At 42.4% G+C, this 14,807-nt stretch overlaps 1 protein-coding gene across 1 annotated transcript in view; it reads left to right on the top strand.

Annotated features, from left to right (window-relative positions):
- DNAJC19 (DnaJ heat shock protein family (Hsp40) member C19) overlaps window positions 1-14,807 on the top strand; it is a 630,746-nt gene that overhangs the window by 175,230 nt on the left and 440,709 nt on the right. Inside the window, exon 2 of the mRNA XM_044070178.1 lies at window positions 12,455-12,506. Coding sequence (XP_043926113.1) covers window positions 12,455-12,506 — 52 coding nt within the window. The remainder of the gene's footprint in view (window positions 1-12,454; window positions 12,507-14,807) is intronic.

Here is a 14,807-nt window from a genome sequence, read left to right as displayed (position 1 = left end):
GAGAAGCTCCTTTAAACAAAATTTAATTATGTTTGAAGTAGTTTTATGCTAGAGGAAAAGTACTGTGTCATCATTTCCACTGCTGCAGTAACCTTTGGGCTATATGGTTTGTTTCCTGTCAGCTTTGAAAAGCTCTGGCCTCCTTCACCTTCACTCTGACTCCTGATTGACTGTTTATTGTCCTCCCTGGGATTAGCCAGAGTAAAGATTTCTTCAGTACTTTCTTGTTGTCTAAAGAATAAGCTCTTTGGTTTCACAGAAACAGCAACCAGGAAAGTGTTTTGTTTTTGGCATACAAGTCTCTTTTAGGGAGCCCTTCTACACATAAATTATTGCATTTTTAAGAAAAATGTATCTCTCTCTCTCTCTCTCTCTCTCTATATATATATATATATATATATATATATGCTGCATATGTACATATGTATATGTATGTATGCAAAGTGGTTATTTCTCCTTTGAGGAACATAGTATTTTTCTCAGTGTCAGGAGTTTTCTATCAAGGACCACTGTTTTTAACTATTATTGCCTGTAAAACTAATTCATGCTATTTTTGTGAGTATTGATTTACTGTTTGTATAAACTTTGAGGTTTTGGGCAAAATGTTTTACTGTAGGAGCTTTCAGGAATGTGTATGTCAATGTAATGCTTGTAGTTCACGTTGTGACAGCCTGTCTGCCATATTGCTTTCTGTAAGCGGTTGAAGTGTTTGAATGGGGTACTGACCAGGAATTTATGTTGTGTCTGCCCCTTTTTCTTGTAAAGTGACTGGGAAAATTGTTGTGTGTGTGTATACTGCTTGTGAACACTCTGTGACAACTTACCTTCCTACTGACCTGCTCCAGCAGCGCTACCCACTTTTGGCTGCTCTTCTCCAGCTAAACATGGATATTTCTGTCCTGCTGGGTCTTCTCCTGTCTTACCTAGAAAGAAAAAAAAATCAGTTACCAAGGAGCCCTTGCTGTTGTCCTAGACTCAGTCATGCCTTAGCTGACAGGCTGGCAGTGGGAGAACCTGCAGTGGTCATGTTTTTTGTTCTCAATCTACTCACTCACCTCTCCGTCTTCCTCTATTCTAGTCTTTTTGGTCATCATAAACCAGGGGGGTCAGCCATGTCTTCAGCTGTTCCACTGTCCAGTATGGGCATAGGAGAGCCATCTTCTCTATGTCTGTGGGACCCTCCAGTTGATACTTCATGGAGTAACCACAAGAAGTGACCATTAGACTGAGCAGATGTCCCTCCTTTGAGTCAGTCTTCTTCCACAGGACTTCCTATTAAAAAAAAAAAAAAAAAGAAAAGGTTAAACATCATTCATCTGAGGAAATAATTACTATTAAGAAATATGAATTTCTTACCTTGGCAAGGCAGGTATTACAGGCAATGAATCCAGGTACACAGAAGCATTTGCAGGCGGGGATCCTATGCATGGTGATTTTGACTTTGATAGAATAGGGTTTTTTCTCTTACAAATTCCCAAGCCCAAACCTCTGTGAAGAAAATATTAATTCTTATCCTCTTGTGGAGGAATTTTCTTTTAATTAAACAATAGCCAGGCTGAATAAGGTATTTTATAATAACAAATGGATGTTCCCCTGAACTGAAGCAATACTATGTGTTAAAATGGATATACCTCACTCTTCTCCCATTCCTCCTATACTGCCAGTCATGGTGGATGTGTTAAATGCTGCCTGCAGCCATCCTGATAGGCAGCCATCAGTCTCTAATAAAGCAGATAAACTGTATAAGGTACCCCAGGCTAATAAATTACTTTTCCCACACCTTAGATCTGATCCAGCAGCAATTTCAACTGCATCTCATTCTGGTAGGAGATTGGTCCTTAACACAAATCCTTCTGTTACAAAGAAGACAAAATGTTGGGCTGCATATGTAAGAGAATTTTTTTTTTTGTACTTTAGCGGTCAAAAATTTGAATTACCAGGTATACATCTGGAAATGTATGCTTTCTCATATGGACAGTTTGAAGGAATTGCCTACCACTCTTCCTACAGAAAAAAAAACTTTTTTTAACCAAACTGTTCTACTCTGTCACAGGTAAGTAAACTTGCTTTGAAACATATGCCTGATTATGGGAATACTGTGTCTAGGGTGACAGCTACTGCTGTGTTTGTTTAGAAGATATATTTGGGTATATAACCAAAAGTGTGCTAATTAAAGTCTGAAATATTCAACAATATCTCATTATCTTAAGCAGAATCTAACTCTTCTCCTGCCCAGGTTCTCAAACAATATAAAGAAAGGGGGGGGGGGGGGGGATTGATTCAGGGAGTTTTTTAAATTTTCCATGTACTCCAATATAGATCTTAATAGGCTTCCCTCTTTCACTAAAAAGCCAAATAAGCAAAACTTTTAATGGCAAACAAGATGCTAAAAAACAGATGGCTGGAGGGAAATATCAAGAAACTGGTAATTTTGGAAAAGGGACAGAGCACCAATATAGAATGACTGTGTCGGTGTTCTTCCCCCCGTCCTCTCGCCAGTATCTGTGGATATCTGTCCTACAGAGTCATCCTCAACACCCTCCTTTGGAAAAAGATTGTTTCAGATTCTTGGTATTAAAAGCAGTATAGGATGGTTACAGATGGAGCAGGATACAAAAACGTCCCTTTGAGGGAATTCCTCTCCACCCTCCAAACCAAACAGAATATTTTCCTCTGGCTCTTCAGTCTTTACACACCCAAGGAGTCACAGAACCAGTGCCAGCAAGTCAGAGGCAAAACTGTCTATTACAGAATGTTTCAGGTACCAAAGAAAGGGTCCTCTTAGAGACTAGTAAAAGACCTTTCGCATACAGATTTAGAACTGAAAGTACCAACATTCAAAATGTTGACCTTACAAAACCTGTCACCCCTCATTCTTCCCATGAGTTACATGGTAGGACTAGATTTAAAAGATGCTTATTAACACATTGCCATAGGCCTCAAGAAATTTCTAAGGTTTTCTGTTTCTGGGTCACATTATTACAATTAATTTTCATCTCCAAGAGTGTTCACAAAATGCCTAGCTTTAGTCATAGCTTATTGCAGACTTAATGAAATTCACATTTTTCTTTATTTGGATTACTTGATTATCTTTGCAGAGTCTTTATCCAGATATCTAGAGTTATTAACTTGAATTATATTTTGTTTTACCAATCTGGGCTTTCATGTAAGCATTGCAAAGTCCTCCTTCACGGTGTCTCACAGGATTGTCTTCTGGGCTGCCTTATAAATATGTCTCTTCAAAATAACTTTTTGACATCAAAGAAACTTTGTTTTTAAATAGAGTCTTTCCTGAACTTCTGCAGTCAGTCTCGAACTTCTGCAAGAGAATGTCTCAAGATCCAAGGGTTCCTGGCTTCTATGATTCTCTTGATTCTTCAGGCCAAGTTACACATGAGAAAGATTCAGTGGTTTAAAAAAAAAAAACACGAGTCAACAGTTGCATTCTCTACAGTATTAAATTCCCGTTTGGGGTTTTACCATAAAGGGAACTGCATTGGTGTAGACAACAAATTCAACTGAACTCAGGTCTCTCTCTCACTCTCCTCAGATCCCAAACCATTTTGTCACCACAGACTCAGATTTTTCTTGGGAAGTGTTTTCCATGGGGTAAAGATACAAGGCCTTTGCAGATGTTCTTAGTGTTACACTGTTGCAGTCATCACACTTGGGTTATCTACCTGCAGGTAGCCCTCAGTCAGCTGGAATACAAGAGTCTTAGTATTTCTGCGTCGGATGCTGTTGCTTCTTCCATGACATCAGGTCGTCAGGGGTATAAAACAGGCAGCGATGTCATTACATCAGTCTTTCTTACCGAGGAGGAGCCTGAAGCAGAAGCAGTTGGCTGCTACCTGAAATTTCCGTTTTTGAGTTTATAATCCTGAAGTCTTCTAAAGGTAAGTACCCCGTTGGGGATCCTTTTTTCTTGCTCTAACCAATGTCAGAAAAAGTTAACAATTGTCTTGCCTGTGGAAAGCAAATACCTCACAGAGATTTTCATTCTTACTGCGTCACCTGTTTAGGCCCAGACCACGACGTCCCTCTCTTCAGTTTTGTGCCTTGTTTAACGCCCGAACCATTCGTTGTCGGGCTATCTTTGTTGCTAAATTCTTTTGCTCTCGTTCTCCATATTCAGAAATGGCTTCGATAAGCCATCCGACTACCGATCTTCCCAAAATAGTAAAGATAAAGACAGAGACGGGCCGTATAAGTACCAAACTGCCAACGATGTTTCCGTTAAGCTAGTCGCCAGTCTGCCAGTACTCAGGCGCCTTTGCAGCCCCTGATGCCCGCTTCTGTGGATTCGCAGGCCTCTGCTGAGACCCATTCAGAGTTCAGTATGCCACAAGATGCTTTTTCAACTGTGGAACCTGTGGATGTCTCTACCTTGGATGGGTCCAGAGCCGCTATGCAGGCACCAGCTTCTGAGGGTGTATTCCATCCTACCGATGTTCGAATCAAGCCAAAGACTTCTTTTTTAGCCAAAACAACCAAGTTTCTTAGTCCCAGAGTATGCACTACGCCTAGAAAACCGATGACCAAAGCATTTTCTCAAGCTCCCATGCCACAAAAACAAATGTTTAGGATGGCTGAAGACCTTATTACCCTAATTAGGAGAAGCCAGCCTTCCCCTACTAAGAGACAAAGAATTGAGTTTCCTTCTGATTCTACAGACCAGGAGTCCGATGACTGTGACCCTTCTGATTATCAAGGTATGCCCTTATCAGCCTATGAAGATTCAAATGCAGAGGAAGCCATTCCCTCTGTCTCCCCTCCAGAGGATTTTTCTTTTTATGAAACCTTGCATACTTTAAGGGAGCATTTCCACTGGGAATGCCAAGACTACCCTCAGTCCAAAAAGAGACTCAGGGAATTTTTAGAGTTGCCTCAGCACAGGCCTCTACCAATTCCCCTGTCCTAGATGTTGTAGATGATGTTTTTATGGAATCCGGTCTTATTCTAGATACATTACCCCTGGCCCGTAGGAAACCTGACAGGTAATACAGAGTTTCTGATTCCCACAAGTTTTTTTTCAAGAATCCTACTGATGATACAGAGACCATTTCCCAGGGACCTAAAGGTATTAAGGCTACTATAGCCAAAAATCCTACCCCTTCGGACACAGATTCTAGAGCTTTAGACAGATGGGGGTAAGAAGGTATATACCTCTGCAACTCTTGCCATCAGGGCATTGAATTGCCAGTTTCACATGTTGAAGTACCAGCAACATATTATGGAACTAATTAAACAAAAAATGGTATTGCCAGATTGTGCAGAAAATAAAGATTTACAAGAGCTAATGCATTCTTCAAACCATGTTACTAAGCATACTTTGCAGTGTGGCTTTGATGCCCTAGAAGCATCCTGCAGGGCTGCAGTCGCTCGTTCTGTACTGAGAAAGCATGCTTGGCTGAAGGAACAAACCTTGCCAGATCATGTCTAATCCAAATTACTAGACGCGCCTTTAAATAAGGACTATTTGTTTGGCACCAAAGCAGAAGAAGTTCTTAAAAGATGGAAGAAAAAGCTAAATCTATGCAAACTGTTAAAGAATTCTTACAAGTGCAACCACTTAGATTCAGTAGGCATTAGCCTTCAAAAAACTGGTCCTTTCCAGCCCCTTCCAGGCCTTCCCAGACAAGACCAAGAGGAAACGGGCCATCCAGTCAACAGTCTCAGGTTATGCAGAGATCTAAACAATGGAGTGTCCCCATCCCAAAAACAGAGTGGTAAGCCACCCCCCCCATGGAAAAAGTTCACAATGACTTCTCAATTCAGCTTCCCAGCCCTGTCCAACTGCTTGTGCCCCTAGGAAGAAAACTTGCCTTCACGCAAAAAACTGGATGTCCATTACTCAGGATCGATGGGTCCTCAACATTGTATCCCAGGGATACAAATTCTACTTCCATTCTCTGCCAACCCCAAGCGGGTTTCCAGACCTTCCTCCAAACCAGTGGGCAGAGGCTCAAAAGCAAATACTTCCCCTGCTCAATATCAGAGCTATTCAGCCTGTTCCAGTAGAACAAAGGGGTCAGGGTTTCTACTCAAGACTTTTCCTGGTGCCCAGAAAAGAGGGCTCTTGGCACGTAATCCTGATCTTTCAATTCTCAACACCTTTGTGGTGGTCCCAAAATTCAAGATGCATACCCTCCAACAGCTTCTCCCTATGCTAGCCAAGGACACCTTGTTAGTCACTCTAGACTTAAAAGAAGCTTATCTGCACATCCCCATAAGGGAGTCATGCAGGAAATCTTTACATTTCAGGGCAGACTCTGCGTACTATCAGTTCTCTGAACTTCCCTTTGGCTTATCTACTGCGCCCAGAGTATTCACAAAGTGCCTGACTCCAGCCATTGCATACTGCAGGCAGAGAAATATCCAAATTTTCCCATACTTGGACGACTGCCTGATTCAGGCGGACAGTCAAGCATTGCTACTTCAGCACCTGGCATTTGTAAAAAGCCTTCTCACTTCATTGGGGTACACCATCAACGAAAATAATTCACAATTGGTACCCAGTCAAAAGATTGTATTCCTGGGAGCAAGCTTGGACACAACTTCCCAGATGGCATTTCTCACTTCAGAAAAACAGGTCTATCTGACAAACTACTTCAAACGAATGGCCACCAGAACCCAGCTATCTGCAAGAAAAATACTGCAAGCCCTAGGGTTCATGGCCTCATGTATTCTGCTAATTCCATATGCAAGACTACATATGAGGAAACTTCAATGGTACTTAAAAAGTCTTTGGTGCCAACATTCTCAGGACCTGGAAATGGTCGTTCTTATCATACCTTGTCTAAGGGCAGAGTTCCTTTGGTGGGCAGAAGCATGCAGCCACAACAAGGGACTGCATTTCCCTCAATCCCTCGCCGCCCAAACCCTGACAACAGATGCATCAGACTATGCATGGGGTGGGGGGTGCTCACATGGCAGACAAATGCATTCAGAGCCATTGGAGCCCAAGACAGATTCTCCTGCACATCAATCAAAAAGAGATGCTAGCTGTACAGAATGTTCTGATAGCTTTCAGATACCTAATCCTTCCAGGACAACTGCTTATAAAAACAGACAATGCCACAGTTATGTGGTGCATAAACAAGCAGGGGGGAACCCATTCTTACCCACTCTGCAGGTTAGCCATGGCCCTGTGGAACACAGCCTTGAGCAACCAAGTACATCGACAAGCTCAATTCCTGCCAGGCAAACAAAATTCACTGGCAGACAACTTAAGCAGAAATCTCCTAGACCCACACGAGTGGAAACTGGAGCCCAACACCTTCAACCTTCTGATCCGGAGGTGGGGGACACCAGAGGTGGACCTCTTTGCCTCCCCAGAGAACCACCATTTAAGCAAATACTGCACCACAAACCCTCACAGCAGGGCCTGGAAGGTGGATGCCCTATCCTTTCAATGGGAAAACCTCTCACTCCGCGCCTTTCCCCCTCTGCCCCTTCTCTTAAGAGTACTACTCAAGATAAAACAGGACAGGCCAAGGGCAATTCTTATTGCCCCAGACTGGCCACGCAAGCACTGGTACCAACTCTTACGCAGCCTGACAATGGTGCCACCTTGGCACCTACACCAGACTCCTACCCTATGTCTCAGCAGGAGGGACAGATTTTGCATCCACAGTAGCAAATCCTAAACCTTGCAGCCTGGCTTATCCCTTGAATACCCCACCAGCAACCCTCAGCAAACAGATGCTGGATGTCATTCTTGAAGCCAGGTGGCATAGTACTAGGAAATCCTATGCTGAAAAGTGGAAAAGATATATTGTTCTTGGAATCGGTCTAAAGGAAAGGACACAGCAGTGCCCTCCTTACCTCTAATCCAGGATTTACCTAGCAGAGCTACTACACAGAGGCCTATCCTTCTCCTCCATTAAGATTCATGCCTCTGCCATCTCAGCTCATTATAATACTGAGCCTTCTCTATTTTCTCACTCTCTCATCAAACAGTTCCTGAGAGGGGCTAACAACTTAAGGCCCCCTAGGAGAGCACCCACCCCTGCCTGGGACCTTAACTTTGTACAGGAAAAGCTCACGCTTCCCCCTTTTGAACCTGCTGCCTCAGCAGAGTTAAAATTCCTCTCTTGGAAAACAGCATTGCCTGTAGCCATAACTTCAGCTAGAAGAGTGTCTGAGTTACAGGCACTAATGGCTGTGGAACCCTTCATTATTTTTCCATGCTGACAGGGTTTCCCTCAGGACTAATCCATCCTTTATGCCTAAGGTGCTGTCCAGTGTGGCTCTAAACCAATCCATCCATTTACCAACCATCAGAATAAAGGGGAAAGGATCCTGCACTCTGTGGATGTGCACAGACAGCTCAGGTTCTACCTTGACAGGACTAAGCCTTTCAGAAAAACTGACCAGCTGCTAGTCAGCTTTGCTACAGGGGCAGAGGGTAAGGCCATTTCAAAGCAAACCATTTCCAAATGGATAGCACATTGCATCCATTTCTGCTACAAACACCATGGAAAACCTACCCCACAGGGGATCAGAACACATTCCACTAGGGCTACTTCCACCTCTACAGCATTTTTCAGGGGAGTCCCTACCAGGGACATTCTGGAAGCTGCAACCTGGAGTTCTGTACACACCTTCACCAAGCATTACCACTTACCTATCTTTTCCAAATCCAGGGCTGGATTTGCTACAGCAGTATTGCAAGGCCTACTAGCCAGCCCTAACACTTCTTGACTGCCTCCACCCATCTTCAGCTTTGGGAATCAACCCAAGTGTGATGACTGCAACAGTGAAACATAAAGAACATAGTACAGTTGTGTACACTTACCATAAATGTAGATGTTAGAGTGTATTCACTGTTGCAGTCCTAGTTTCCCTCCCTCCAGCCCCCTGGTTTTCTCTATCTTTCTCTCCTCCCTGTGGCCTTTCATAATGGCATTGGTATTTACTTTTTACTGGTGGTGTTCCCCACCATATACCATGGCGTGGGCTGCCTGTTTTATACCCCTGATGACCTGACGTCATGGAAGAAGCGTCCGCCTCAGAAATACTAAGACTCTGGTATTCAGGTCGACTGAGGGCTACCTGCAGGCAGATAACCCAAGTGTGATGACTGCAACAGTGAATACACTCTAACATCTACATTTATGGTATGTGTACACAACTGTACTTTTTTAATACAGACCAAAGCACATCGTCATCATAAAAGAGAGGCCTTGAATCTCTCCATCACCTAATGTCTCCAGGATCACTTGAAGTGATTACAGATGATACTACAATCATGTGGTACATAAACAAGCTGGTAAGTACAAGGTTGTACTCTTTACTCAAGCTGGCTTTGATGGCTTAGAAGTTCTTAAATATTCCTTAACCCTTCAAGCATTTTGTGTTTTGTCAGAGCAAAACATAATGGCAGACAAACTGAGCAGGTCCAGAATAGACCCTCAGGAATGGAAATTGAATACGTTTTTTTTCCAGGAATTGATCCAGTTGTGAAAACACCTCAAATAAATCTGTTTGTTTTGAAAGGAAGCACATTTTGTTGCAGGGCTTCTTGCAAGCAAGCCTGGAGTACAGATGCATTTTCATTCTATTGGAAGGGAATGTTCCTTTGTGCCTTTCCACTGAAACCCACGGTAATTCTGAAGATTCAGAAGAATATCCCAAAAATCACTGTAGTGGTCTTCTTTTGCTTTAGGTAAAATTTGTTCTCCATTCTCATGGAATTGGCCAAGAACAGTTACCACGAGCTTCCTTGCGTACTGAATCTACTCATATAAGACTGCAGGGGTTTGATGCACCCCAGTCTGAAGCCACTTCAGCTAACTGCTTGGATGATTCATTTCTATACGTTTTAGGCACTTATTTCATGAGGATGTGCAGCAGGAACTAAAAGAGGCAAGAAAGTCTGATACTTGAAAATCCTGTATTGGCAAGTAGAATCAATAATCAAGGGCCCATCAGGAATTTTGTACTGCTGGTTGTTCAGATATTTGTTTGAGTTACTTTCCTCTGTCCTGTCTTATTCCTCTATAACGTTTTATCTTGTGACCATTTCAGCATGTCTGGCCATGGATCCTCCTCTTTCATCTCTGTAGTAAAACAGTTTTTTTGAAGGAGTGTTATACCTAAGATTTTCTAGGGGTGGAGGGTTGGTATAACAGTTAAGGTGTTTACCTCAGAAGCACAGAGTACAGGGTGTGATTCCCACCTTTGAAAGGAAGTTTACTAGGCTTAAAAATGACCTACAATGGCTGCAAGCCTAGTACTTGGCTATGAACTTAAAAAACCTCCCAGTAAACCGATTGGTCCTCCTTGGGACTTCAGTTTTGTGATGGAGAGGTTAACTATCTATCATTTTGAATGTGCCCGTCAAGCTGATTCCAAGTTCTTGACTTGGAAAACTGTATTCATCATTGCTCTAATATCTGTAAAAAGAGTATCTTAAGTTGCTAGCTGTCATTGTGGGTGAGCCCTACCTGATTTTCCACAGAGATAGGTTCTCCTTAAGAACAATCTCCTCATCCATGCCCAGAGTGGTTTGAGTTTACATTGAATCAAGCCTTCAATCTCCAAGTTTTCTTACAAGAGCCTAAAATCTGGGCGAGAGGATTCTGCATACTCTGAACATGCATAGACAGAGCAAGGACTATCTTGACAGAGCTAAGCATTTTAAAAAAGGTGATCAGCTATTTATTTCTTATTAAAGGGCAAAAAGGGGCACCCTGTGTCTGAACAGATGATTTCCAGGTGTTTCTCCTTGGCTGTTGCTTCTTCCAGGCAGTTTCAAGGCACATTTCATTAGAACCTTGTCTTCTTTAATGGCATACTGGAAAGGGTTAGACTCTAGAACATTCTAGAGGCACCTTGCATGGTCCTCTGTACATACTTTTACAAAACATTACTAACTGAATTCCTTTTCAACTTCCAGGTCTTACTTTGCCTGTACCATTTTCCAGGGGCTCCTGGAGCTGTACTGTTTCTTTTCCCAAGTTGGATAAAGGCTACTGCAGTAGTGGAAATAATGAACATTGTACAGTTTAAGTGTTAAGAGTTGTCACATCACAGCAAGAGATTCTCTAGTTCGATTCTCGCTGGAGTGCATTCCGTAAGCAGTATGCATGTCCTCCCTGCAGTCAACTGAACTTTAAAAAAGACATGTAGGTAGGTATGTGAGTGTGTGTGCCTTCTGTGAAGGTTGGGCGCTGGGCTGACAACTTGACACCGCAAAAATCCACTGCCAGTCAATAGCAGACCGGTGATCCGCTGTGGCGACCCCTAAAGGGGAAAAGATGAAAGACTTCCCCATAATAGTAGATATTCAAATTCCTCACTGCTGCACTAGCTGCACCCATCTTACATCCCCAACTATTGTAGATGGGGTATACATTTTAGCATGGTATGTTTGTTTCAGCTTTTTATTGGCTGTTTTTCACAAGTGTTGGGCTCTTCTCTCCTTGTATGGGCAAGAAAGTCCAACTGTGCATGCTGATTTCTCCATTGAGGATTAGTTGGTCAGTCAGCAGTCTGAGTGAAGGTAAGTGTGAGGGATGGGAGAGGAGCCTGAGATTTTGAAGCTGGCTGGTTGTTTAAATAATCCAATTATTCTTAGGGCTAGTGGAGCAGTGAGGAATTCAAACGTACTATTATGGGAAAGTGCAAGTTACACAATTGAACTTTCTTCTGGATTTGCATAGTTATGACAAGAATACTGTATAAAAATTGTCAGGGAAGTCATTCTGCAACCTCACGTGTTGTGTGTGACTAGTTTAATATGGCTCTTTAACAGCTAGCTAATAGAGTTGAATCAGATCCATTTTCTCCCTTGCTCCTTGAGTATAATGTGATAACAGTAATTTGACCTTGAAGCAGCCGTAAAAAACAGGTAAACTTAAAATAATAATAAGGTGGCCCATGACACCTTGCCAGACTAGTTGTGTAGCTCCTTCCCTTTGCCAAAAAGGTTGGGATGCCCTGTTGTAGTGTGTGGATTGGATGCTTCACTGACTGCCACAACTGCCTCATTCATAAACTTCAGCATCTGTCTACATTTTTACATTTACTGTGATCAACATGTTTTCAAACAAGGCCTGCAAAATGTTATTTTGGTGAGAGGAAAACATAAGCGTACCCTTCTTTCTTAAATTATATACCTTAATATTATGTTTCAGTTTGGTTCTTATAGCAGAACATGTGTTGGAAAACACTATTTATGAGCATACTTCTGTCAGACTGGAGGCCTAATATCTGCTAAGCTGCATAGTTTATCTGTCTTTAAATCAAATGTAGCCGAAGAACTTATTAAAGTAATCAACATGTGTGACATGCAATTTAATGACTACTGGATGAATGCGCTTATTGTTTATAAATCTGATGATAAAAAGTTTAATTAATTGAAGAATTTTAGGTGCTGTCTAGTTTTTCCATACATCAGTTAGAGCAACTGTAATCATGGACAATTGTCTTTCTGTTTTTTTTGCAGGCCAGTACTCTGATAGCGGTTGGCCTTACAATAGCTGCTGCAGGATTTGCAGGTTTGTATTGAAAAATAGAAGCATTTAGCATTTCAGTAAGAGCTGTGCCTGAACCTTCTGTTTAGTTTAATTATACGTTAATAAGGTTGATCCCTACTGGGATGAGCCTAACATCACATTGTTAGAAAAACAGATTGCTGTTAGAAAACATAAAGCAGTACAGCAGTTTGCATTGTTGGTGTACCAAAAAAAAAAAAACATTGTCACCAGGAATTATGGGCCTCTATGTCCAAGAAATGCATTACAATGTTACAAGTGTTCATTTGCACTGTTCATGACTTTGGCTGATCAAACCTATCAAACACAATTACAAACTGACAAGACTTTTTACCCCATTTACATGACTACAGAATAATAATGTAACATACATGCTTTCCAGATTGTCCAGTAGGTTTGTTTTAGATACATAATGTGAAAAATAATGGGGCAGAAGTGCAGACTTTGCATTTAAAAAACTGAACAACAGAGATTGATGTTTGCTTAAAAAGTTGCTTTGAGGTATAGCTATTAGCATCTTAGCCTATTTTTTACCCACCTCCTTCAGTAATTACTTCATCAAGCATGTGTATCAAAGGTAGAGTTTGTTTAATTATGTATAGCTTGAGATGCTCACATTTTGTTTCCTAGCTCAGTAGATACTTCATAGTTTCATAGTATAGTACTAGGCTATCTGCACTAGGGCATTTGTAAGCCTAGCCATAGTGATGTGGCTTTTGCCACGCCATGAAGTGGTACAAAAATGTACAGAATAAAATTAGAATACTGTGTCTCTGTCTAGTAGTGACACAATGAAGGTCCCCTTAGTTTACTGTGCCCCTGTCTAGCAGTGACACAGATGTGACCCCTGGGGTAAACTTACGATCTCCCATCCACTCATCAAGATTTCTCTTGAAGAGAGTCAGTGAGGAGCTCTGCCTAATACGAAATTGGGATCCTGTTCCAAAGCATGGGAAGCCTCTGGGTTATGAATCTATCCCTCCAGCATGTCCTATTCATACTTGTGCCGAGGTTTAAGTCTTTAGCTCTCGTGGTCCTGATGGATTTGGATCTTTTGAGGTGGAGCATGTCCATCAGATCCTGATTGGACATGGCCTTGTATGTCAGGCAGAGATCACCTCTGAGCAGGCGGTATGCTACTGAATAGAGCTGAAGTTTCTTTAGTCTGGCAGAATAAGACATATGTTGGAGACCCTTGATCCTCTTGGTGAGGTACTTTTGTGGTCTCTCCAGCTGTTGCAAATGCCGGGTGAGGTACATACCAAATGGGGCATTGTACTCAATCATGGGTCTGATGAGGGAGGAGTATAGGGGTACAATGACATCCCTGGATCTGGATGTGAATCCCTTCATGATGAGGTGTGCAAGGTAGAATGTTTTTCTAACCACTTTGGCAACGTGGGTGTCAAATGAGAGGTCGCTGTCGACTTGGGTCCCTAGGTCTCTGATTACTTTTTCCGTACTCAGTGGGTTGCAGTCTATGTGATAATTTGTGTGTACTTTGTTTTTCCCAAAGGGGATGACTATACATTTTTTGGCATTTAGTTTAAGGCCGTGACTCCGGCACCAGTTGTCCGTTTCTGTGAGGCCTTTTTGTAGGATGTATGTGTCCGCTGGTGTATCGACTATGGCGCCTAGTTCGCAGTCATCTGCGAACTTTGTCAGCCACAACCCTCCCATGTTTGCTTTAACATCTGAGAAATAAATGCCGAACAAGAGGGGTCCCAGGACAGATCCCTGTGGGACATCACTTGTGACTGGCTTTGAGTCTGACATTGCTCCAGCGATTTTAACTTTATGGGTTCTGTCCTTTAGCCAGTTTGCAACCCATCTAGTGACATATAAGGGTTTACGTTTAAGCTGTTGAGCTTATCTATGATGCCTGAGTGGGGTATTGTGTTGAAGGCCTTAGCCAAGTCCAGGTAGGCTGTATGGACTGCTTTGCTCTCATCAATGGCTCTAGTGACTGTTTCGAAAAAGTCAACCAGGTTCAAAAGGCAGGATCTGCCCTTTACAAAGCCGAACTGGGTGGGGTCAAGTGTCTGTAGGTCCCCTATGTCTCTGTTTATGAGTTCCATAATGATTCTTTCCATAGCTTTGCAGACCAGGCTGGTTAAGCTTATGGGGTGGTAGTTTCCAGGGTCTGTAGAGGTACCCCCTTTGTGGAGTGGGACCACTGTTGCTGTACGCCACTGTTCAGGTACATATCCTGAAGTAAGGCTAAGGTTAAATAGCATTTTTATGTGTGGGTTTAGCTCCTCTTGGAGTTCACGCAACCCGGGATACCGTCAGGTCCCATTGATG

The sequence above is a fragment of the Protopterus annectens genome, chromosome 4.part1 (genome assembly GCF_019279795.1).
Source record: "Protopterus annectens isolate FY-2018-M chromosome 4.part1, PAN1.0, whole genome shotgun sequence".
Lineage (NCBI taxonomy): Eukaryota > Metazoa > Chordata > Ceratodontiformes > Protopteridae > Protopterus > Protopterus annectens.
The sequence above is the reverse complement of the archived record's forward strand: the minus strand, read 5'-3'. Positions and strand labels throughout refer to the sequence as shown.